General features: G+C 37.8%; 2 protein-coding genes across 2 annotated transcripts; both read left to right on the plus strand.

Moving 5' to 3' along the window:
* The first annotated feature begins 30 nt into the window (after positions 1–30).
* On the plus strand, positions 31–1,311 carry LOC129244703 (tubulin-folding cofactor B). Its single transcript, XM_054882491.1, has 4 exons — positions 31–264; positions 382–741; positions 865–986; positions 1,046–1,311. Exons 1-4 carry the CDS (start codon positions 142–144, stop codon positions 1,164–1,166), a joined length of 726 nt encoding a protein of 241 aa, XP_054738466.1. The 5' UTR covers positions 31–141; the 3' UTR covers positions 1,167–1,311.
* Positions 1,312–1,618: 307 nt separating this feature from the next.
* On the plus strand, positions 1,619–26,844 carry LOC129245611 (protein amalgam). Its single transcript, XM_054883883.1, has 7 exons — positions 1,619–2,836; positions 21,140–21,412; positions 21,485–21,807; positions 21,879–22,274; positions 22,350–22,511; positions 25,713–25,911; positions 26,057–26,844. Exons 1-7 carry the CDS (start codon positions 2,767–2,769, stop codon positions 26,221–26,223), a joined length of 1,590 nt encoding a protein of 529 aa, XP_054739858.1. The 5' UTR covers positions 1,619–2,766; the 3' UTR covers positions 26,224–26,844.
* The last annotated feature ends 191 nt before the right edge of the window (positions 26,845–27,035 follow it).

Consider the following 27,035-nt stretch of genomic DNA (forward strand, 5'->3'; position numbering starts at 1 on the left):
GCACGCCGTTATTTAAAGCCAAAAGTTCGCCACAGCTTTCAGCAGCTGTCAAAACGAAATAAACAAAAAATCTGAAAATCTTCCAAGACTGATTTCATTCAATTAAGCTGGCTTTTAAAGTTTGACTAATCGTTCGAGAAGATGGAGCCTTTGCAAATCAATAGTGGCGAGGATTATGTTAAAGTGAATATATCTAATTCCAAAAGTGATAACATTGCGTTGGACCTGAAATTTGCAAAAAGCCTCACAGTTGGTCAATTGAAGGTTTGTATTGCTGCTATTTACATGCATACGTATATATGCAAGTATATTGCACACCCCCTCATATGTATTTTCGGTACAATATCTGTTTGTTAATATCATTTGTTCTTTTCCCAAAAGTGCAAATTGGAAGTTATCACAGGTGGCAATGCAGCTACCATGAAATTGGAATTGTATAATGGTGACCGATTGGTCACAAGTCTGCCTGATGACACCACCTTAGTGGGTGCGTTGCCAATAGAAACGGGTATGCGCATACATGTAATTGATAATTTCAACTGGATAGCAGATGTGGAGAAATTCGAGTTGACCGATGACCAATACGAAACTAAACAGGATACTGTGCGTAATTTCTTGAAAAAGAATCGCATGGGCAAATATAATGAGGAAGAAGCTCGTCAGAAGGAAGAGAAATTGCAACGACAGAAACAGCTGGAGCAAGAACGCGCTGAGTTGTGTACCATCGGTGCGCGCTGTCAGGTAAGAGCGAATGCCGTATTAAATTGTTAACAAAACAGCCGATTCTAGGTATAGAAATGTCAGAGCTTAGTTTATTTATTAAATTATGAATTTAATTATCCTTGTAACTTCAATTGCACATAGGTCACAGTGCCAGGCAATCCAGTGCGCCGTGGAACAGTGAGATTTAAGGGACCAATCGATGGCAAGAAGGGCATTTTTATTGGCGTCGAGTATGACGAACCGCTTGGTAAAAATAATGGAAGGTAAAAGATTGTACGACTTACAAATGACAATTTTAATCTTACAACATTCTCGTTTACAGCGTGGATGGCAAGAGTTACTTTAGTTGCGCTCCTAACTACGGCGGGTTCGTGCTACCAACCGCCGTCGAAGTAGGAGACTTCCCTGCAGAAGATGTGGGTCTCGAGGATGATGAGATTTAAAAATGAGAATGATTTATAAAGCATACACTTTGCATTTGTGATTAATTATACATATATATTTAGAACTTACAACTAGGTATAATTTTTGAGTAATTTAAATTATTTTCACCGCTTATGGCATGATGAAATATAATTATGAAACAAATAAAAATCAAAAACACACCTACTCATCTGAATCAATGAAACGTAACAATTTGCGCCCCATTACATGCGCACCAAAACTCGCACTCCCACTTTTTACATAGTCCATTTCGTGTTGCCATTCGCATCATGACTAAGCGCCGGCAAAACACGAGTGGGTTGAGCTGGGCCACTCCGCCGCACTGCCAGTCACAAAGCGAAATGGGCGATAAAGCTGTAATGGCAACGAAACGATAAAAGCACATACACCAACCGGCTGCGGCCTGTTTTGTACATACTTGTGTTTGACAGTTCATTCATTAACGCGGTAAGGTGCACAACCACTATATGGCTAAACTATAGTACCAACATTTAGTAAGATTCAAATACGAGCGCTGTTAAGTATTGTTACGCGCTCTACCAACCAACCAACCAACGTGCATACTAGTACAGGGAACAATATTCTTAATTTCAACAGTTGGATTCTAAATTAGTTTTGGTAGTACAACAAAAAAGCACAACAATAAGCTAGTCAATATTTAATAAGCAGATAAATGATATTCAATCAAGTGCAATTGATCCGTTGACGGAAGTAAAAAACAAAGTTACGAGAATTTGTCAACATAAAAAGAAGCTGCACAAAGTGCGCGAGGCTGTGGAATTTAGGAAATACCATAAAAAAATCTTGTTTTGTAAATGAAATCGAATTCAAGTTTTCCGTATATAACTTTGTACATTTACATACGACTGAATTTATATGAGGCTAAATGAGCTGCTGGCATGCGTTTTTTTCTGTTTTTTTGTAATTTGTTTTCTGCCTGCTAAACAAGTGTGAATTTTATTTTAGCGCGAGAAATTTGTGTACAATACAGTGTTTTTTTGGTCGCGTTGGAAAATGTGTGCATGAACGTACGGGTATTTAGTACATCACATGCGTGCATAATTGAAGATTTGTACATATGAAAATTTGAGTTGCTGCAGAGTGAAATAATGCAATGCAATTACGGCTGGCAGACTTTCCCAAAACTATTTATAAATTAAACGACTGTTTATATTTTGTGAATCATAAAAACGCAGTATTTGAAGATTTTGGAAACACATAAATAAAGTAAAATAAATAAAGACTCAACGAAATAGCTGCTGTGTATTGAGTGAATTTAGCATAAGGACCTGGGAGTTTACGCAAAAAATTTTGCCGAGAAAAATAATTGGTTTAAATTGTGCAAAGAAGAAGCAACACAAATATAATTACACTCATAATTATAGAATACAAAGCAATTAAAAACGAAAACAAAAAATTTAAAAAGCTATTTTCTGTTTAAAAAGTGAATACAAAATTAATATTGGAAAATAAATTAAAAAATTAAAAATAAATATATGTATTTTACAACACATAAAACCAAAACCAAATTTATTCTAAACAACTAATATTGCACAACGCAAGTCAAAAACAACAACAACAACAACAAAAACACAGAAAATGAAAATGAAAAGCCATACACTCTTTTTAGTCATATTTATTTCAACTTTTTGCCTGCAGTTCAGCACTGGTAAGTGTGGAATTATCTGAATTTTTCGCTTTTGTGATAACACCTGTTGAATATTATTTGCAGTGCTATTGAATAATGCTTTTACTGAGTACTTAAGGCATTAAGGCAGCTGTATTTCAAAAGTTGATAACAACTACTGAAATTAGAACAAATGTATAGACTTATGTTGAAAATGAAGCTGAAAATGCTATTAGGTCTGATCTACATTTCGAATACGAAAAATGAGCTCAAAGTCGTAATGAGTAATGCTCGTTATTTTCATTTCGACAAAGAAACATTGTTTCAAAAATATTGGAGTCCTCAAAAACAAAAAAAAAAAAAAAAACATGAATAATTTATTAATAAAACAAAATTATATATATATATATATATATACATAGTATATAAAGTGTACTCTCTCCTAAGCGGACACCTAAGGGACTAATAAAAGTGTCCCCTTATGGGAGGAGTTCGCTTATGAGAAAAGTGTAAAAAAAGGAAATAATATATTATGTACAGGGTCTGGCACTCGAAGTATAACCAACAAAAAAGGCCATAAATTTAGATTTTTTTTGTATCTGGAAACTACTTCCGTAATAGTTTGCTTATGTTCAAAGTATATTTTGTCACAATTGAGGGATGTGACCAACCTTTTCAACTGAGAGGTGGCAGATCGCCGTTTAGCGTTTCCACGACAGTCGGTTCTACGTTACCGAAACGACCCGGATTTATATCCGGCCAAGGACTGTCACTCCAGCAGCATTCACCGTATGTAAGTATGGGAAATGTTTATGCTGCTACAACAACAACAACAACAATAACAAGCCATAAATTTAGTTTGTAAAATTACTTTTATTCAATTCAAAGTAAAAAATGTGTGAAAATAATACAAAATTAAGAATCAATTTACTTTTGCCCGATATTACCACCTTTTGTCTTGATTATGGCCTTGAGATGGTCCAGAAACGAATCGCAAGCTGACAGAATGTAATTTCTAGGTATTTTGGCCTACTCTCGAACAATGACTTTTTTAGCGCCTCGAGACTGGTGAATCTTTTAATTCGGTTCTTACTCTCCAAAATGGTCCAAAGAGAATAATCCAGCTGATTCGTGTCTGGTGAATTTGAGAGCCATTGTGTGGCCCAAACCATTACCTATGGCAGCATAATACCTTCCCTCATATGCACAAAGGCAACACCAACCTACATCTCCTATACAGAAATAAAGGTGGAAGGACCACCGCCCCACAGCCATTCACCTTAAACATATTCGAGTGGAGTTCACCCATCTAAGAAAGGTTACATTCTTGTAAACCCTCGAGTTATTGCGCTACGTAAAACTGACTACCTTGGGAAACCTTGCAAGTCCGACAAGCACCCAACGCTAGTGTATTTTTGCTGATTCCTACAGTAGTCGGTTCTAATGCATCCGGCACGACACGGATGTACTTATATATTCGGTCAATTACTGTCACTTCAGCAACGTTCCCCAAACATTTATGGTCAACAGTAGCTTGAGTTGCCTCGTGAGACTCGCGTAAAACTTGCTGAATTCCGATCCGTATTTGTGGCAGATTAAACTTCTACTTTTCCATGAGAAACTCCGATAGAGGACTCGACAGAGCAAACATATGTATGTTAAATATGTGAGGAAGCCCCACACGATATCACCTATCTTTTTAACAACCCACTCAAACCAAATTTTCTGGTCTCATCCTTTCAAAATAGCGCCACTTTTTGAACCTATTGTGAATGGACCCCGATTACGACAATTAGTAAAGCACTGGGATTCGCAAGGCTAAACACTGCAGTTCTGAGAGCTTTCCTTAGTCCCGATTTACACAGAGAGACATCTGAAAGGGAGACGCTGGATATTCTCTTTTGTTGTTTCATTCGCGGTCACATGGGCAGAATTGTTTCCGGCAATATTCGTTGCTTTTGACGTTTACTTATTTAAAGTTTGACATTACGAATAAGAAGCATAAAGCGTGTCGCCAGTACGGGAAACAAAAACCCCCCTCTATTGTTGTTGTTGTTGTTGTTGTTGTTGTTGTAGCAGCATAAGCATTCCCCATACATATATATGGGGAATGCTGTTGAAGTGACAGTCCTTGGCCGGATATAAATTCGGTTCGTTCCGATTACGTAGAACCGACTGTCGTGGGGACGAAAAACCCCTCTCTCTTTCCCGTACGTTCTTCTCCCATGAAAAAAATGTTTCCCTGTGTAAATCGGGACATTCAACCTTGCTCTTCCACGCATTTGAAAAAAGACTAACAGGTTGTTATCAACCTACAAAGTATTATTTTACTTTATTGTTAAGGGTTCAGAGAGGCGTTTAGCGAGTATTCCTGCTGTTACCTCAATTTTCTTGAAGAAAGTCAATTTCCATTTTGCCTGCTAGTCTTACTCCTTTTTTAAAGATTTGTGGGTTTCATTACATGGCTGCCTTTGTCGTTCTCCCGTTTCTTTTACATACAAAAATTTTATTTAAAAAAATATTTCTACATTTTTGTACTCTAAGTTGGTAATAGGGAATATATGTATATTAGCTACGAGGAGGCTGCGCACTCTTGATACGGACATAGCGCATCTAAAACTAACGAAGCTTTGCTGTTGTTGTTGTTGTAGCAGCATAAACATTCCCCATATTTACATACGGGGAATGCTGCTGGGTTGACAGTCCTTGGCCGGATATAAATCCGGGTCATTTCGGTAACGTAGAACCGACTGTCGTGGAAACGACGAAGCTTTGCTCGTTTATTAAAGCTACCGGAAGGTTTGAAAAGGAACCCATGGGGTAAGGATAAGCTCCAGTGGTATTACAATGGACCTAGGAAAGGTCTAAGTGTGTCGTTGCCACAGCCACCCTACCTACCTTAATTTGGCTTACTTTAAAGTTCTCGTAATCTTATAGTAGTAGTAATCTGTTGGTAGTTATGGAGTTATGGCTTTAGTCGATGCAAGTTTATATATTAAAATTCAGAGTGCGAGATGTGTCCAGCTTTTTGAATTTTGCGTGACATCGTCTGACATGAATGAATCGGCATTCGTTGATGAAAGCCTCATCCAGACCACGAATTTACTTTACTTTAATGACGATGACGCAGAGCAAGTATAGCACACAAAAATGTACCAATATTGGGAGGAATTTTCGGGACTCATTTTTCTACCAAAAGATATATCCGCTTCATCCTCCTGATTTCATTCAAATTAATGCACAAAAATTCGAATATTTTAGTAGCTTAGAAGTAAGTATCTCCATTCTTGCTCAAGTCGACTTAGTTGGCTATTGCTTGTGACCTAATCATTTTAAATAGCCAACAATTATTGTTTTATCAAAATAAAGATACTAGTCTTAAGAACGTTTATCACTGCAGAGCTTGCAATTTAATTAAAAATTTGCTCGAGAAAATGTTTTCCATATTCAAAGCCAATTCTTTCTGGAATGTGAAACTACGTGATTTTTCCACAGCAAAGCTGCTGAGATATCAAATTTGTTATTGTTAGCATTGGTGGCTTTTTATTCAACATCATGCAGCTAGAACATTCATACATATGCGTGTATGTGTAATTTTGTTTGTGAATTCTTGTGATTCGGTACTGCATACCGCTGAGTAAAGATAATTTTTAAGGTAAACTTTGATATGATAAATAGGCGGGTGCCGATAAGATAGCAACTTTGCCTATAATGAACCAAAGGCACTACATAACGCGCGTTTGATGCAAGAACGGCATAACTCAAAATAACAAGAATTAAAAAAAAAAAAACGTTTTTAAAGTTTTCAATTTATTATGTCGCGCTAAATTAAATAACAAAAAAAAAACACATTTTCATCTAATGAGAAACAGGTAATAGATGTGGCAATAAATTTTTTATATCGCATAAAATAGGAGCCGGTGATAACTTTTGCATACTTACTTACTTTATTTTTGGATTATGATACTCTTGCAGTAAATGTGCGATTTGTAGGAATGTATGTATGCATGTCAAACTATAAACCACCGAAAAGCGAAGTAGTTGGTGTATAAAAAGGCGTAAATATGTATAGTTTGTACAAATTTATTTACACAAATTCACTTCCCCTTTTAGTTAAAAAAAAACAAACAAACAACAACAAAAAAAAAAGATAAAGAGTCTCATTCTTACATTTCATGACATAAACCGCTATAAATAGTGGCTTAATTGCAGAAAAATGGGTAAATTGCCAAATAAGATAAAAAAACAAAATACAAAAATTAAACCAAAAATTTGGTAAAACAAATTTGTTGAAACATGTGCAGAGTTCCCTTTGTCCGCATTAGCGAAACTACATATTATCAAGGGCGGGGCTATATACGCGCGTACGTATGTACCATATGCATACCCTATGATCAAAAAGTACCGGGAAGGTGATGTTGACTGTTTTCTTCGATTGCCAAGGCGTGGTGCACCATGAGTACCTTCCATCGGGCCAGACAGTCAATAAAGAATATTATTTATCCGTTTTGAAGCGTTTGAGAGATGCTGTACGTGCAAACGGCCGAAAATGTGAGCAAACAATTCTTGGATTTTGCATGCTGATAACGTGCCATCGCACCGAGCCCAAATTGTGCTGGATTATTTGACCAAACACCAAGTGAATACCATCGTGCAAGCACCGTATTCATCTGATATGGCCCCGTGCGACTTCTTTTTGTTACCCACGTTGAAGTTACCACTTCGTGAAAGGAGATTTCAGTCGATAGAGGGGATCAAAGACGACGAAAGAGCTGAAGGCCATCACTTCGTCGGCCTACCAGGGGTGCATGGAGAACTGGGCTAAACGTTGGCACATGTGTATTGCTTCAGACGGGTCATATTTTGAAGGAGATAAAATAAATTTGCCTGAAATTTCACTCTGTTTTGTTCTATTTAAAGATGCCCGGTACTTACTGATCATAGGGTATATGTATGTATGTAGATCAGAAGGCGTTTAGAGGATCTAGAAATGATCAATCTGTCGATTCGGTCAGTCAATTTGATTTGTGTATAAATAAAATACACACATACACACATATGTACATGGGAGAGATGTATTTATCTGCATACATACATGCATACATTTGCATAGAAGAAGCTTGAATATTTATAGATAGATTTCAAATAACATGTGTTCTTATCATTAACATGTGATTTACAACAACAAAAACAAGAACTAAATAAACAGATAAAACAGTAGTGGCAAAAATTAGGCCATCCAAACATGTCCACTGATTTTCGAGATTTTTGCTATCGCTTTTATTTATTTTCAATTGGCACCTTTTTGCGCAAATTATTGACTTTTTGCGTTTTGACGTTTTAGATAAACGAATATTCAATGTACATATATGTATATATGCAGGTATGCATCTACCCAGCAAACCAAGCACGGGATTGCAGCCTTCAGAGAGCTTCTTCAAATGATGGCTAAAAGCGCTGCTAAAACATGCATAATAAATATTCAAAAAGTGATTGAAATGGGGTATTTTTTGAGCTTTCCTTTGCCTCTTTGTCCATTAATCGACACTCTCAAATGCCGTTTTTTTACTTATACCATTTTTGGGGTTTTTCAAAAATTATTTATTTATTCATTAATATCTATTTTGTCCCCTTCAAAGTAATCCCCATGAGATATTATGCACTTTTGCCAACGTTTTTTCCAATCATCGAAGCACTTCAAAAACAATTTTTATATTTTGTCCAGCTCCTCCTTCGATGCCACCTTTATCTCGTCAATCGTAGCGCATCGTCGTCCTTTCATGGTTCTTCAGTTTCGGGAACAAGAAAAAGTCACAAGGGGTAGATCTGGGGAACACGGTGGCTGTGGCATCATTAGTGTGTTGCTTTTGGCAAAAAAGTCCACCTTGAAACGATGTGTGAGCAGGGGCGTTATCGTGATGCAGGAGCCAATTTTTGTTCTTCCACAAATCCGGGCGTTTTTGGCGGATTGCTTCGTGCAAATTGCCCATAACTTGCAGGTAATATTCCTTATTGACCGTTTTACCTTGTGGCAAGAACTCATGATGCACAACGCCCCTGCAATCGAAGAAAATGGTAAGCAAAACTTTTACATTCGACCGAAATTGGAGCGCTTTTTTCGGTCTTGGCTCGTACGGCAGCTTCCATTGAGATGATTGAGCTTTGGTTTCCACGTCATAACCATAAAGCCACGATTCGTCACCAGTTATGGCCCCGTGGATCAAATTTGGGTCACCGCGGACAGAGTCCAACATCTCATTAGCAATGTTCACGCGATGCTGCTTTTGGTCAAAATTGAGCAGTTTTGGTACGAATTTTACGGCATCCCGTCTCATGCCCAAATCATTGGAAAAAATCGAATGGCACTAGCCAATTAATATGTTTAGGTCCTCTGCAACTTCTCTAATGGTGATTCGATGATTGTCCAATACCATTTTCTTCACTTCATACATTTTTTCGTCTGTTGTTGAAGTGCTCGGGCGTCCGGCATGCTTTTCGTCGTTCACATCTTCTCGGCTTGCTGAGAACATTTTGTACCACCGATAAACGTTGCTTTGGTCCAAAGTAGCTTCGCCGTATGACACAGTCAACATACGGAGTGCAACGACGCACTTAATTTCGTTTTTCACACAAAATTTGATACAGGTTCTTTGGTCCATCTTTTTGAATAGGTAAAAATCGAAGACGAGCCGAAACATGTGCAAGCAAAGCAGCTGTCAACAATTAACATGAGTGAGAGACATTAGTACCAACATATCGCCACAAAAAAATCGAAATTCGAATATCCGTAACCTGCGAAAATTCAACATTCGCGATACTTTTTGAACACACTTCGTACATACTTATAAGTAATTAGCGCGTACATCCTTTATAGAGCGTTTGGCCGAGATCCTTCTCCAATTTGTGTTGAGCATCTTGATGTTTTTCCACAAATGGAGAGACCTATAATTTTACGTCGACTCCTAACGGCAAATAGTGTTTTGTGGGTAGTTTTTTCATGAGAGAAATACACTCGCAGGTTTTGCCATTGTCTGCCGAGAGACAACCGCTATTAGGAAACACTTTTTCTATCATTTAATATTGCATACCCACAGTTGGTTACGAACCCCTGCCCTACGTAGTCAAGTAGTAAAGTACAAACCCATTCGGCTACGGCAGCCAACAATGACTTCTCCACTTTCATAAATGCTGTAGGTTAAGGCTAATCATGGCCGCCTCAAACTCAATTCTCCTGTACGGCAGCGAAGTAAGGGGAATTGTGCTAAACTTCAAAGCTAAGCGCAAAGCATTGGCCGCTGTGCAATGAACAGCGGCACTCGGAGTTACCTCAGCCTACCGCACTGTCTCTGGCGCTGCAGACTTTGTGAGCAGCGGAGAGATACCCGTCGACCACATGGATGCGTGAGACCACAAGAAGAAACACATCATCACTAGCGTCGCGGAACGGAGAAGTCAAACCATGATGCAGTGGTAAGGCCAAGTGGCAGATGGACGGCGAAACGCATTCCATCAATGGGCAAATGGTCCAAAGGAACTTCGGGGAAGTGAATTACTTCTTAACTCAATTCCTCTCGGGCAACGGAGATACCTACACCGCATGGGCAAGGTAAGGTATACCGCATGTTCAAAGGTAAGAGATATGGTGGACCCAGACTTGGATGAATAGAATTGGTCTTTTATGGATGTCGTGCTTGGCTCTCCCGAAGTAATGCAGAAAATAATTCCGAGAAGGGTGTCTCCCCAGAAGGAGAGGAGCGTTTGTTTTAGGGGCTGTTTGTGATTGTTTGGTCGCTGTAAGTGCGAAGGCATTTTGAACCCTACCTCACTCACAAAAAAAACAAAAACACAAAAAATACTGCAGGTTGTGTAATTTTGAAAATCACCGTTATGTAGGAAAAATGCATGGTTGTTGGTCGTCATCGCATATATATAAGTAATATCTGACTTCATTTTGAGAGTAACCACAATCTTTAAGTATTTAGGAATAAAAAATAGTCTATCTTTTACTTTCTCTTCCTTGTCCATATAAATCTAACCTAACCTAACTTTCCAGTTCTGTCTATAAATCTTCGCTTATTTGGTACTCCCTTCTTAGTTCTCTCACACACCTCACCTACAATTAACATGTCGCAGCAAAGTTATCATACGTTGATTTTGCCACTTCACTCTGCGTAATCTATATTCTAACATTTTTGTTTAGTTATTGCGTCATTTTTGTAGGCATATTTTTTTTTTTACTGCGTGGGTAAATGAGTTTCGAACTAAGAGCTGCGATTCACTTTTATGTTAACTTGGTAAATCTTTTACCATGCTTTATCTTTTTATGCTTCAAAAATCATATGGAAATGATTGTTTATCCAACACGAAAATTTATGAATGGCATAAATGTTGTGAATCGCGTAGATAAACGCGTGGTGATGATGGAACATCAGATCGCCCACAGAGGGTGATTTCATTGAAATGAATAACAAAAATTATTGAAATTCGAGTATGTTTGAGGATTCCTAAGACAGTCATAAAATCAGGGTATGAAGTGATATCGCAGTTGCTCTAAAGGTCTTAGAAACCGCTTGCTCCCTTCAAAAATAATCTAGGAATGTAAGTTATGGAATGAGCTTATGTGGGTGTTGGCGCTGTGGTGTTAAAGTCAACGAACTGGCCGGTGGCTTGGCGAACTATGGTTCTTGGTACGTCCAATCGAACTTGAACCAATTGTAGAGCACAACCAAAGTGGGTATAGTTTAATACATTATTAATGAAGGTCATGAGAACCGTTGCTTTGGTACTGACATTTGAAAAATAACCAAGTGTTTACAGAAAAAGCCTGAAAGACTTGCTGAAAATAATTTTCCTTCTCAAACAAAGGAAGAGTGAGCTACGAGCCCTAATATAACTAATTACGGTGCACAATCCATGTGGCCGACATACAATCACCATAGGCATTATCGAAGATCCACTGTGTATATTTTCATTGCGGGGTAAGAATAGTAGAAAACAATTTCTCTGCTCCTGGCAGAATTCTCTGCTCAATGGCATATTTTAGAGTCGCGTGTATTGAGAATGGACGTGCTACATTCACTTTCTCTCAACAATTTGGTAAGATTCATAAAACAAAACTGCGAAGTTTGGAAAGCAGAAATGAATTCCCACCATCGCCGCCTATCCTTTATATTCTCTCGCTTTGGCGTAAATTCAAGGGCACTATGCATGAGTGCTTAAAAAATTCCGACCATGCATAATTCCGATTCGAGTCGAATTCGGCCGAAATATCGAGAAATCAGAATAATAGAGTCTGGCCTATTTTCCCCGCCAAATGAAAATCACATCGGGAAGATGGTAAATTATTGCGTTGAAGTACAAATTTGAAAAAAATTTCAATTTTGCCAGAATTTTGTCTTATGTGAATTGCAATCTCACACAATAACATCCAAATTCGTTGAGGACTACGTCATTGTTCCTAGTAGCGGGCAGGCAAGGAACACTGTTTTGCTAGGGTAGGTACCAGGAGATGCAGCCCATGATGTCAATGAATGGGCCGACTTGTCTAGCGAACCCAATGAACGTGTTGCCATGCGTGGCGGACATGCAACATTAGTTTACAAGGAGTACCTATTAAATCACGAGAGTGGAAGAAATACGCGCGCGCCAGCGTTTAGAGTGAAGCTTTCTTTTTCATTTAAATAAACAAATTCCGTTGGCCATGGCTGTGACCAAGGGAAAATCTATAGATTCTTTGTGTGGCCACGTGTAGATCAGCACATTATTGTGAATTTTTCAATGCAATTTGGAAAAACCGCTATTTAAAGCTTATCGCATACACTTGTTTTTATATACCTTTAGATGGTTTTAGTGATTATTTCAATACAGAAAAAATTGATAATCTGGTTCGATCTTAATGTCGGTTAGATATTCTTCTAATTCTATAGGAATTTCTATGACAAATTTGATATAAAATTTTCTCCGCTCTGTTCTAAAGCGTGGGCAGTGGAAACTGGCATGTTCCACGTCTTCTTCTACATTGATGCACACAGGGCACTGTCATCATGCCCGAACCTATGCAGATATTTCCTAAAATCTCCATGTCCAGAAAGGAACTGTGTCACATGGTAGGTTGTATCTCCAAAACTCCGATTTAGCCATGGTCGCAAATCGGGAATCAGTTTATAGGTCCATGACCCTTTACTGGAGGTATTCCATCGGTCTTGCCACCTTGTTAGTGACACAAGCCGCTCTTCTTCTCTCACCGCTTTTTTATTTATTTCGGCATCCGCTGCACACCTGTCATAGACTCGCTTCATTTCACTCGCGAGAATGTCCGCTGGTATCATACCAGCTATGACAAACGCCGCGTCATCCGATATTGTTCTGTAGCCGCAACATGCCCTTAGGGCACTTAGCCTATATACGGACAATAGCTTCCTTTTGTTATCCTTCAGTTCCGCCGCATTTGCCCAAACTGGGGCTGCATACAGGAGGACTGAAGTGGCCACATTTGCAAGCAAATTCCTTCTAGTTGACTTAGGACCACCTATGTTGGGTAGGATCCTCGAGAGTGCCGCTTGTATGCTAGCGGTTTTCTCTACCGCGTATTCAATATGGGCCTTTAAATTTAACCTATAATCTATCATAACTCCTAGGTATTTCAGAGCCGGTTGTGAGTAAACAATTTGCTCTCCCACTCTGATTCTCATCTGCTCGACTTTTTTCCGACTTGTTATCAGAACCGTCTCCGTTTTTTGCTCTGCCAATTTGAGTCCCGCCTGTTCGAGCCAATCTTTCACTTGTTTTATCGCTCCATTTGTAATCTGTTCCACTTCCTGTATGTGCTTAGCCACCGTCACTATCGCTATATCATCCGCAAAGCCTATTATTCTTACCTCTCTGGATACCGGTAAGCAAAGGACTTTGTCGTACATGATATTCCAGAGTACAGGACCTAGGACCGATCCCTGCGGCACGCCAGCAGTAACTTTGTACCTTTTTGTTCCAGCACTGCTCTCATACATCAGTTCTCTATCAGAGAAGTAACTCCTTAATATCCTGAGAAGATACGGCGGAATGCCAGTTTCGTACAGGCTATTCAAGATGTGCGACCAGCTTGCCGAATTAAAGGCGTTTTTGACATCCAATGTGGTTACAGCACAGTATTCCTTGGTGCCCCAACGCCACCGCTTTCCTTCTATAGCCTTAATGGCCGCTTTGACAACCGTAGTAACTGCGTCAATCGTCGAACGGTTTTTCCGGAAGCCAAACTGCATTGTACTCAATGTATATACACATATGTACCTATATATGTGCAGACGCCTCCTTAAGACTAGGAAGACCGAAATTTTGAATTACTTGAGAATGACCAATGTTTTATTTATGTGTTATAATTTAATATTTGTGTTTTAGTCATTATTAAATTAAAGCAGCACACAAAAGTAATTAATGAATTTGTTATTTAATAAAGAAAAATTGTTAAGTATTAAAAAGAATAATTTTAAGAGCACTTGGACATTTTTTTTTTTTGTAAAAACAGGTAAAAAATACTTAAGTAAAAATATACAAACTTTTGAATTTGATTTGCCGCCTGTCTAAACGATTAGAAAATTAAATATACAAGTAAAGTAAAATAGTGCAATGTGTTTAGCGAATGAAAGGTATTTAAATTCACTTTTATCCAGAAGTAATAATTATGACGAGGGTTGCCACTTGTCTAAAAATTACATTTAAATATATGTACAATTTTAGTAAATTTTTTCTATCACGAGTGCCAGATGAAGGGTATTTGTGGAAATTTTAATTCAGTCATATTCTTAAACGGGCTGCCATCTACCTAAAAATTTAAAATAATATACAATATTTTTAGTACCCGTTGCTTTCTTTGTCTAATCGTTAATCAGTGATTAATTAATGGTGCTCGATTTGGTACAACTGTCTTCTATAGTGTCGCAGAGTTTGAGCGAGATCTGTCAAATAGCTTATTTTTGGCATTTAATTATATCAGTCAGCCGCAGGTGTGCTCTGCGATTTTAACTATGGATAAAAATATCGAACAAATTTTGTGTTTTGAACGGGATTTAGTTTACCGAATCTTTGGAAATGTTTCCAGAAAGCCTATGGCAAGTGTGCTTTATCAAAAACACGAGTCTACGAGTATAAGGCTTTCGCAGAGGGCCGAGAAGTCGTGGAGGATATGCCCCGATCTGGTCGCCCTTCAACGTCTTCAACGGATGAAAACGTCGTCAAAGTCAAGGAAATGGTGCTGGAAAACCATCAGCGGCTAAATGGCGCTATGCACATGAGCTGAAACCCAAAAAAAACCACGTCAAAGTCGGTCAAAAGTGAATGTCATGCCACTCGTTTTATTTGATTATCATGGTGTTGTGCACTCGGAATTCGTTCCAAATGATTCTACGGTAAATAAAAAACATTATTTGGAAGCTATGCGACGGTTGAGAGAGAATGTGCGTAGGAAATGGCTCAATTTGTGGAAAGAAAACTCATGGATCTTGCACCATTATAACGCACCGTCTCATAAAGCTGATTGTGAACACTTTTTTAACCAAAAACTAGACAAATATCATCGAACAACCACCGAATTCACCGGATTTAGTCACCTGCGACCTTTTCCTTTTCCCAAAACTTAAATTGCCACTCCGCGGACGTCGCTTTGAGTCGATAGAGGCAGATGCCATTATGGAGAATTTGCTGAAGCAGCTGTAGAAGATCTCTTCAAACGCGTTTAAAAGGTGCTTTTATGACTGGACTAATCGTTGGCATGTATGTATGTTGTGTATTGCTTCGAATGGGACCTATTTTGAAGGTGACAAAATACATTTTGATGATTAAATAACTATTTTGCTTTTTATTGAACGATTCCCGGTACTTTTTTGACAGAATGTAAAGCGGCCGCCGTAACCGAATGGGTTGGTGCGTGATTACCATTCGGAATTCACAAAGAGAACGTTGGTTCGAATCTCGGTGAAACCAAAATTAATAAAAACATTTTTCTAATAGCGGTCGCCCCTCGGTAGGCAATGGCAAACCTCCGAGTGTATTTCTGCCATGAAAAAGCTCCTCATAAAAATATCTGCCGTTCGGAGTCGGCTTGAAACTGTAGGAGGAGGAGCTCGGTCAAACACCCAAAAAGGGTGTACGCGCCAATTATATATATGTATATATAAAGCGTAATTTCAGACGTTTCGAAGGATAAGAATTTATTTTCTCTAATAGACATCTATATGCACCTTTTTTATGAGATCATAGAATCATCCTGATCGGTTCTTCGTCTACTCCAGCCAATTGAGCAATTGTCTCGGTTTCGTGCCTGTGACGGCCATGCCCGAAATTCCAAAAAACCTGCGACTTTATCTACTCCGTCAATCCAGCTGAGCAGCGCAGCCCTTTCTTCTCTGTCTGAGGCCCTTTCCAAAGAGCACTTATTGGGGGGTAATCGGTACTACCCCATAATGTGTGATCTGCCAATTTCAGTCCATTGATCATTATTGTCGTTATTACAGACAGTAACAGGTATAGTTTTTGTCGAGTTCATGACCTTTATTACATATCGCGCCACAGATTTTTCACAGAAACACCTCTCAAAGATCAGCAGCTTCTGTATATCCGCATCTCTGAGGTTTCACTACCGTATAGCGAAGTGGGAATAATAACACTGTGTGACAAAAAAAAAATTAAATATACTTTTATGGAGACCTAGCACAACTTATGGCTATAGAAAAACTAAAAAAATGGTATAGGAGAAATTTCCAATACACCCCCAAAATCTCATTTTATGGCCATAAAACCGTTTTTTAGTAGGTTGATGGGAAGCATCACTCCTAACTTCGCCAATTTCCATCCGATTTCGAATTTGTTTTTTTAGTTCGAAAAAACAAAAACAAGCCTTTTTAACAGTTTGTTGACAATTTTTCTGAAATGACAAATGACGAGACTGTAGACGGAAGTACTTGGAATTTTTTTATTTTTTCTCTATTGTTTCAACTTTGACATCATTTTTACGATATTATCCGATATTGAGGATGTTTTTTAGTACATTACTGTTATAGTATATTTAATTTTGCGTCGAATGAGTTATACCTATTTGACTGTAATTGAATTAAAATTAATAGAGTTGTGTGGGTTTTAAGATTTTATTTTTTTTTACTAATTTGGTATGTAGGTATAACTTACGATAAAAATGGGCTTTAGTTTGGTTTCATTTATTTCTAAGCCAATATTTTTTACTGCTCTTTCTATACTTTTTCCGTAAGCTTCTTCAAACTAGGCAGCGAGGATGCAATAATTTCTATGTCGGCCGCGTAAACCATCAACTGAACCGATTTAAATAAAACAATTCCCTTTGTGTTTATATCTGAATCCTGGATAACCTTTTCAAGTACAAAATTAATCATTTCATTTTGTTTATTAATAACTTTATTACGCAATAAACCAAAATTACTTTGATTTAGGGTGATTTTGAATTTGAGTGCTGCAAATCTTTATTTTGACCTTTGCGCCCTCCACTGCTTGTCTATTTGTAGACTGCAGCTGTCTACTTCATAAGTGCCAAATATGATTGACGTCGACGCTATTTGCAAAAATTATAAATCTTCCTAAATGGGGATTATTTTTGCGCTGCTTTGTATTAAACGCAATCGTAACCAAAAAGAAAACGATAATAACATTATCTAATCGAGGATTGGTTTTAAAGAGGTTTTGTAAATTTTAAAATAACGAAAATCGTCATATATAGTATATTGTTTCTTAATACAAAAAAATAAAGTTACTTTCAATAATAAATAACGGCAAGTATTTATTTCCACGGTATTATTTACAATGTGTTTACTGTAAATAATTTGCTGGCATATATACAGGGTACGAGTATCATCTGGTATTTGAGAATATGCGTATGACCGTAACTTCCCAAAACCATTATTTTTCTTTTGGCTCTTTTTCAGATAAAACATGAAGGGCTACAACTTAACTCAAGAAATGAAGAGACATGGACTTATCAAACCGATTTAGAAATCTCTAATTTTCTTAAGTGCGCTCGTTCATTCGTTCATAAGGTTTGCCTTAAAGTGAAAGCATCAGGTGGATATGCAGCATTTGGTGCAAAAAGCGGAAATAAGAGGAACGTTCTGAACCTGTCCGATGTGCGGCAGTTATTTAATAAATGTAAGCGATCATTGGCGAGAACTCTTCAAAATCACTGACGGACCATGCGAGGGAGCTTAATGTTTACGAGGATCTTATCCGTCGCGTTGTTCATGAAGATCTCCAGTATGAATCCTACGTTATGCGCAGAAGACAGTTTATGTCAAATCAAATTCGAGAAAAATGAGTTACTCAATCAAAACGCCTTCTAAACCAAATTAAACACCCTTAAGCGTCTGAGCTTTTATGTTTTCTTCTGACGAAAAAAAATTTTGACCAAGTTCCAATCTTATAGAGGTTCCTTTTATCAAGCACACGAAGTTTCCAGTCACTGTTATGGTTTTAAGTGTTGCGAGGAACAAAGGACATGCCCCACTTGCGACCACACTTCTAATCTAGGTTCTACAGACTGTAGTGAAACGCTGGGTTGATAGTATACGCGACAACAGGCTATTTATCTTACGGCACGACTCTGCTCCCTCACACAAAGCGATAGCGACAGAAGAGTGGAGGACCGAAAATTTCCATGACTACATAACACCGAACCTATGGCCGCCTAACTTCACAGACTTTAACATCCTGGATTACTACGTATGAGGCATAGTTGAGCGTGGAGTCAATAAGCATCCTCATAACACTATTTCTTCTCTGAAGGCTGCAATTAATACCGTTATGGTCAATATGAATAAAGATCATTTGATTCGGGCATTCAATCGTTTCCGGACTCGGATCGAGAAGGTTATAGCAGCTAATGAAAATTGTATGGATTGATTTTATAAATATAAAGGGTGACCAGATTGGAAGTACTATTTACAATAGAGATTTTTTCACAGATCACGCCGTCTGCTGTCAAACTAAATGTATAATTTTTTCAGTATTCATTGACATTTCATCCTGCAAAATTTTGTGCTAAAGAGCAATCCGAAGCTATTCAAGAACAACCATTACGCCCATTGAAAACAACCGTTTGGTGCGGCCTATGGGCTTATTCAAAGACGAGGCTGGCTTCAATCTAACAGTGAATGGTGACTTTTTAATGCCTGAAGTTGAAGCCCGTGATCTCCGCATCATTTGGTACCAACAAGACGGCCCTACTTGCCATACAGCTCGTGAAACAATGGATTTACTGCGTCGTCGTTTCGGTGAGCAATTTATCACTCGTTACGGACCAATAGAGTGATCACCAAGATCGTGTGATATCACGCCTTTGGACTTTTACTTGTGGGGATATGTAAAGTTTGAATGCTTTGTGGATAAACCAGCCTCGATTGAGCCAACATTACTCAAGGTATTCACGAGATACCGAACGATGTACTTCAACGAGTCATTCGAAATTGGTGGTTACGGTGGTTAAAACAAAATAATGTTGTGATTGGTTCTACACAAAAATAATAAATATTACCCAATCAATTTGAATTTTCGATGTTTTATTTCGATTTATATCCGCTACCTCTAAATTGATGACCCTTTACAATAAGTTAAAGATGCGTAAAAAAATCGTGAAGGTTCAGTAATTTTTGATCAAAATAAAAGCAAATTAGTTTTACTTTCCAGTTATCCTCAAATACCTCAAATAATATAAGTTAGGCCTTCAGAGAGCGAGATGTGTGAAGCTCTATGAGTTTTGCAGTCAAACGTAAGCGGTTAAGGGTAGTCAGAGGCCCGAAAAAATGATGATTTTCAATATTTTTTGTTTTGCTACAAAAATAAAAAAAAAACATAGCATTCATACATCATGTTTTGACTTGACTTTAGCAAAATTTCAACAAAAAAAATTAATAATTGCAAAAGTTATCGCTGTTTGTGGGGAGCCCATTTCTCCAGAAGTCCCTTACGGTGATCATCACAAGACCTTGGAGATTCATCTAAAACCAATCGGACAAGAGAAATTATATATATATATATATTATATATAACTGGCGCGTACACCCTTTTTGTGTGTTTGGCCGAGCTCCTCCTCCTATTTGTGGTGTGCGTCTTGATGTTGTTCCACAAATGGAAGTTTCAAGCCGACTCCGAACGGCAGAAATTTTTATGAGGAGTTTTTTCATGGCAGAAATACACTCGGAGGCTTGCCATTGTCCGCCGAGGGGCGACCGCTATGGTGAAAAGTGTTTTTCTTAATTTTGGTGTTTCACCGAGATTCGAACCGACGTTCTCTCTGTTTATTCCGAATGGTAGTCACGCCCCAACCCATTCGGCTACGGCGGCCGCACATAAGAGAAATTAGTTTTATTAATTATTGTACCTGATCAAAGTTTTTTTTTTCAAAAGTAACAATATGGTGGCCTCAGGAAATATTTTTCAGTTTTTCGAGAAAAAAACCGATAATTAATTATTGTAGCCGCTGGATCTTTATTCGCTGCGCTATGTCTATGTCGTCGTAAAGCTCATACAGCTCATCGTTTCATCGCCTGCGATATTCGCCGTTGCCAACGTGCAAAGGTCCAAAAATCTTACGCCGAATCTTTCTCTCAAACACTCCAAGCGTTGCTTTATCGGATGTTGTGATCACCAGTTCAAAAAACATAGTTTTGAGAAAATCCATTTAAAGTTTTGCGCCGAGCGCCCTTTGTTAATTTTTGAATAACTCGAAAAGTATTTGTTGGATTTACTTAAAATTTTCACACAATATTTTTAAGATATTATACTTTGAGAAAATGCAAAAAAATCCAATTTTTTCAAAATTCTGACTACTCCTAACCCCATAAATAAATCGGCATCCGTTGGTGAAAGCCGTACGCACCCAGTATATGATATAGGTACATATATGTAAGTATTTATATTGAAGGTGATAATAAGTAAATTTGTGAAAACTAATAAAATGGAAACAAATATGAAAATTACGGATATACTCACATTATTTATTTGAAGTTCAAGGGCTTTTATTCGAGAATAATTTACATTAGAATAAAGTTTTCCTGGAATTTTCCTATGATTTATTAATTTGTAAAATTTGCTTCAAGACATGCAAATCACATCAAAGAATATTAAACATTACAAAAACACTTCAATTAGTGTGTTTTTGTTTGGTTTTTGTTGTGAAATTTTCTGCACCTTTTTCCTATGTATCTTTCTTGTAGAGGTTATTGAACTAGTGCTAATTGAATATATCAATTATTCCATTAGCATTTTTACAAATCGCTCACTTCAACCAAAAAACAAAAAGTTCGCGCAAATTTTCATTACTTAACTCATTTTCAGAAGCGTCTGCCGAGCCTACTACGCCCAATGACGGCGACACCGATTATGCAAGAGATGACTACTACTACGAAGATGATGCGGACGCTGATGAAAATGGCGACATTGATGAGCAGCCAGCTGATGATTACGAAGATGAAGTTTTAGAAGAGGAGCCACAGATAAAACCAGCGGAGCTAAGGGTACAATCACCATATTTTGTGGAACCGGAAGTGGAAATTTACACACAACCAGCCCAAAATGTACGAATCGATTGTGCGGTGCGGAATATTCAAGGTGAGTAGCCAAAGTACAAGCGCCAGCTAAGTTATCCTCTAACCAGCAATTGAATTTTATTATCTGGAACAGCAAATAATGTGATCATGTGGTACAAGGGTAAAATTGTGATTGCGACAGGACAATTCGTCATATCCCCCAATGTGGATGTGCTCAAGAATAACTCGCTAATCATTCAGAATGTGACAGTTAAGGATGCTGGCGATTACTATTGCGAAGTGTTGCCCGAGAAGGTGCGTATGCATGCGCTGGTAGAGGTCGATGAAAGCTTGATGATATTCTGCGATGGGCAAGAAGTGACCAACGGCAGTGTCGTATTTCGTCAAGGCGAACCACATCACTGTGAATGTAAATACTATTCACTGGAAAATGTCCAAATCAAATGGTTTATAGATGTGAGTTAATCATTTGTGAGATGTCGAAGTTTTCTTAACACTTAAGTCAACTTTGTAAATTTCTATTGAAGGGCAAGCGCGCCGAAACGGTAGTCGAACGCGTTTTAGGCGAACAACTCTATATAGACAATGTGGACACCGTACATGGTGGCATCTATCAGTGTCTGGCCGACGATCGTTCACAGGAACCGCCGCATGCCATGATCGTCGTTGAAGTTGTATATAAACCTAAGGTCTCCACCTATCGGCATTTTGTCAATACGGAGAAAGGCGGCGATGCCGAATTGTATTGTGATTATATAGCTAATCCAGCTGGTGGAGTGTCGTGGCTACGAAATGATAAAACTTTGAATGATTCATATAAATATGCGTTTAACGAGGTGACGCATAAGGGGCGCAAACGTTCGATCTTGACGGTGATGGATGTGAGCGCAAAGGATCTCGGCGAGTATACATGTCGAGTGCAAGTAAGACTGAGATGAGATAAATTGAATGACAATGAATGCGCAATTTTTTTTTTTTTTTAATAAAAATCTGTGTAGAATACCATCGGTCAGGATGAGACAAACGTGCATATCATCTATGAGCCAGAACACCCACAGCTGGAGGACATGGGGATCAGTGGTAGAAAAGCGATTATACGTTGGTTAGTGCGTAGCATACAACCGCTATCTGAGGCGATATTGGATTACAAGATGGCGGGCGTAAGTATATTTGTAGTTTATTTTTAAGGTTAATTTTTAACGGGGAGAATAAAAATTAGTTTGGCCAATCTATTGCATCCAAAAGTATTTTAACCCAGAAAGAAGAATGCATCGTAACGTTAAATTTAACATTTACCGAAAAAGGGCAATCGTATCTGTTTAGGCAATTATCAAAATAGTTATCCGTTCATTTCCGCGTAAACGAAAACCAATCGTCTGCATTAAAATGTTGAATTTAATGCATTGGCTTCACCCTAACAAGCGATCAGCTTATACGATGTACAGAATGCAGAGGTGAGCGCAACATCAGACCGTGAACCAGCTCTCAGGGATTTAGAAGCAATCAGTTGATTTGTTGACGTAGCAGAGGATGTGCCAGTGGTTTTTTTTTTTTTGAAAAAAGTGAGTTTGCATTGGTGAATAAAAAATTTTACGCAGGCATTCTTCATGTTACTTCATTGCCGTCTGAACAACCAAGGCAACTGGTTGGAAGATCTTAAGAATACGTGTGAAGTGAGCGGGCACAATTCTATTGCCGAACCCTCGATGACGTGGCAGACGAAGTTACTCGCACAACTCTGCTTCGAAAGGCCTAACCTTGTAGTCCAAGAATGATAGATTACTAAGGGAATTAGCGAGATTACGACTAGCGAAAGAATATTGAAATCGCTGAGAGCCAGTTAACAGTCTGATGTCGGCCTCACCTTCTGAATTTTTTTCACCATGCTTGTAATCTATCATTATTGATCAACTTTTTTATGAAGGCATACGAAGGCAGGCAAACATCGTCTCCAAGCGATGCACAAACGATGTGTTTAAGGGGTTACATACGTCCAGCAGCGTCAAAAATGCGCTAAAAGAAAAACTGTTTTTAGAAGGTATAACAATAGAAATAAATATAAAAAAATTGTTTACATTGTTTAAAGGTACTTAAACTTTACACAAAAATTTATTTTAGCTTTTCTTTACTAAAATTAGTATATAAAAAGTCACGTGACTAAAAGTAAAAGGGTGATTTTTTTAGCTATTATCTTTTTAAACAGTTGTTTTAAACAACTGACGTACGTTTCGTGTTTGTTTCACTGTCAAAAATCTTCAGTTTGGTCTATAATTTAACCATGAATCGTCTTACAAACGAACAACGCTTGCAAATCATTGAATTTTATTTAAAAAATTCGTGTTCTGTTAAGAAAGTTTATCGCGCGCTTCTTCCATTTTATGGTCAGTTTAATCAAACTACCAACACGCTTACGTAGAGTGCAAACTGAAGAAAATATCGCAGCTGTATCGGCCAGTGTTAATGATGGCCATCAATTATCGATTCGTCGCCGTTCGCAGCAATTGGGCCTCTGTTACTCAACAACGTGGAACATTTTGCGAAAGGATATATGTAGGTATGAAGCCTTTCAAAATACAGCTGGTGCAAGAATTGAAGCCGAACGACCTACCGCAACGCAGAATTTTTGGTGGATGAGCTCTTAGAAAGTTGGCCGAAGATCCACTTTTTTATCGAAAAATTATGTTCAGCGACGAAGCTCATTTTGTATCAATGGGTACGTAAATAAGCAGAATTGTCGATTTTGGAGTGAAGATCAGCCAGAAGAATTGCAAGAGCTACCAATGTATCCAGAAAAGGTCACAGTTTGGTGCGGTTTATGGGCTGGAGGTATCATTGGACCGTACTTCTTCAAAGATGCTGCGAATCGTAACGTAACTGTGAATGATGAGCGCTACCGTGAAATGATATCCAACTTTTTTTTGTCCAAAATGCAAAAGTTTGACTTGTATGACATGTGGTTTCAGCAAAATGGTGCCACATGCCACACAGCACGCGTAACAATGGACTTGTTGAGAGGCGAGTTCGGTGAACATTTTATTTCACGTTCGGGACCTGTCAATTGGCCACTCAGATCGTGCAATATAACGCCTTTAGATTATTTTTCGTGGGGCTATGTTAAAGCTCATGTCTATTCAGGCCAGCCTGCTTCAATTAACGCATTGGAAGACAACATTACAGAATTTATATGTGAGATACCGTCCGAAACATTGGAAAGAGTATGCCAAAATTGGACTAAGCGGATGGACCATTTGAGGCGCAGTCGCGGTCAACATTTTCATGAAATAATCTTCAAACATTAAACTATATATGGACTGTACTATCGATTTAAATAAAAATTTCATGCATTTTTCTGAATTTTACGAGTGTGTTTTTGAAAAACTTTCCTATAGCTCTAAAAAATCACCCTTTACATAACCATAACAGATTTATTAAAAAAAAACGCACATTTTAAAGACAATTTGGCACGCATATAAAGTTCTTTAAGTAACTCAATAAAAATTTGGTATTATATTATAGTTTCTTTAAATGGGCATTTTAGTGCGTTTTTATGCCCAAAGCTAGGCAACACTACAGTAGTGAGAGAGAGATTTGACTGCTGAAAGGAGAAGCACACCAACAATAACCGAAATCGCGGGCAATGCAACGAGATGTTAAAAAAAGTAAAGCTAAATAGAACTGAGTGAATTATTGAACTAATTTTCTAAAAATGTATATTTTAAACAATTATAAACATTACATTTTAATTAGAACAGGTTAGAAAAATGTCATGAAGAAAGAGATAAAACTTCGAGACTAAATAACAAAAAAAATTAAATTAAGTTAAGAAAATGGGAATCTGGGCATACTGGTCACCAATGGTGCTAATATGACGTCACACATTGTCAAATCCGCTGAGAGCAAAGTAACGGTACTACGATAGGCGGCATATCATTATACTTTCCATCATGCCTCGCACACCAGTTCAAGTGCATGTCCTAATTGCTCACACATTCGGAATACTCTCGAAATTTTTTCTGTACTGTTATCGCACACAGTTCTTCTTATACAACTCTCTATTACTACTTTTGTATTCTAACTAACTAGGTAAACATTTTTCGATTATGCAAATGGGCTTGAAGCACCTACTAACTATTTACTATTTACTTGATTGCGCCACTTCCGACTCGCACTGTGAGATACTTGTAAACGCTATCAGCGGTATTTAAATTAGTTCATGAGTAGAGCGGGTTAAGTTTATCGGGAGACTTTAGCTTTATCGGTATTTACATAAATGCTTACGCACTTACATGATTACTGTCTACATATGTATGTATGTATGCGTCTATATCTGTATCTTTTTTTAATTCTACATACATTCACAGTCATACACTTGGAGTAAGGTGTCTGTGGTGCATACACACCGTCATGCGGAAAGTAACATTTGGAAGGTGACTCATGAGATGGAACTCACACCGGGGAGTTGGCACGTGCGGATGAGAGCGAAAAATACAATTGGCTGGTCATCATTTTCCGCGCAGCATGATTTCGTAATCAAAGATGATGATAATAATGATGATGAAGGTGGGTATGCATAAATAGACGAGTATATGCTTGTAGTTGTTGGTGTAGGCTCGTACGTAATGCGTAACAAGTTGCCGGAACACCTTTTTCGTAATACTGTACAAGTTAAATTTTATTTCTTTTTTTTGTTTTTGCTCTCTCTTAGATGATCTGGATACAGCGGGCGCGCCGGGAAATATGATAGCTGTAGCCAGTTTTGGTGGCGGCTCGAAAAGTGCGAATAGCAGTGCTGCTTTGAGTTGTTCGCACGCGCTCCTTGGTGTCATCGGTGCTTGCGCGCTTTTTATGTGGCCAAAAAGCTGGGTTTTATAAAAGTTACCAAAGAGTCTAAAATAAAATGTATACGAGTATATGAAACAGATACATATGTATATGTATGTGTGTATGTATGTATGTATGTATGTATGTGCATCTATATGAGTATATAAGTAAATATTATATGTAGGTATATGACAATGTAAAAGTATTTAGATTAAAGATTTACGCTCACATACATACATATAAACACAATATTTATTCATTTAACTGTATGTTGTAGTATTAAGCGTATTTTAAAAAGCCTGCAGCGCAAAGGCGTTAAGTCCTACAGGATTATTTATGCAAAGTGGCGCAACGTAAGTCATATACTTCTATTTTTGAATACCTTTTTTCCAAAAAAAAAATTTTTTTATGTAGACTGCAGCTGTCTACTTCACAAGTGCCAAATATGCTTGACGTACGACGCCAATTTGCAAAAATTATAAATCCTCCTATAGCGTGATTAATTTTGCGCCACTTTGTATATGCATGTAAGTCCGATGGTGCCAAACATAGAACTAAACAAAAAAATCGAGTCAGAAACAAATATTTTAAATATTATATTTATGTGTAAAGTGGTGATAATTCTGTTTATATGCGATATAAAGAAAATAAAAAAAAATAGTTATAATAATACTGTATACAAAATTCGCCACATGTTATAAATATGTATGTATGTACCTCTACCTTAGACAAGATGCAGTGAAATGTACATAATAAACTTTTACGTTAATACTTCTTGCAATTGTTTTAAAGCAAAACAAAAAAACACTTAACAAATTCTAATATTAAGCGTCTTCGCTCGAACAGACTTGCGGTCTTTGGCA

Source organism: Anastrepha obliqua, chromosome 4, assembly GCF_027943255.1.
Source record: "Anastrepha obliqua isolate idAnaObli1 chromosome 4, idAnaObli1_1.0, whole genome shotgun sequence".
Lineage (NCBI taxonomy): Eukaryota > Metazoa > Arthropoda > Insecta > Diptera > Tephritidae > Anastrepha > Anastrepha obliqua.

Bases quoted from the DNA above. Each gene is read 5' to 3' on its own strand.
- LOC129244703 (XM_054882491.1), top strand. From the start codon at position 142: ATGGAGCCTTTGCAAATCAATAGTGGCGAGGATTATGTTAAAGTGAAT. The intron at 742-864 runs GTAAGAGCGAAT...AATTGCACATAG, and splicing joins CCATCGGTGCGCGCTGTCAG to GTCACAGTGCCAGGCAATCC. The intron at 987-1,045 runs GTAAAAGATTGT...TCTCGTTTACAG, and splicing joins CTTGGTAAAAATAATGGAAG to CGTGGATGGCAAGAGTTACT.
- LOC129245611 (XM_054883883.1), top strand. From the start codon at position 2,767: ATGAAAATGAAAAGCCATACACTCTTTTTAGTCATATTTATTTCAACT. The intron at 22,275-22,349 runs GTAAGACTGAGA...AAATCTGTGTAG, and splicing joins AGTATACATGTCGAGTGCAA to AATACCATCGGTCAGGATGA. The intron at 25,912-26,056 runs GTGGGTATGCAT...GCTCTCTCTTAG, and splicing joins TGATAATAATGATGATGAAG to ATGATCTGGATACAGCGGGC.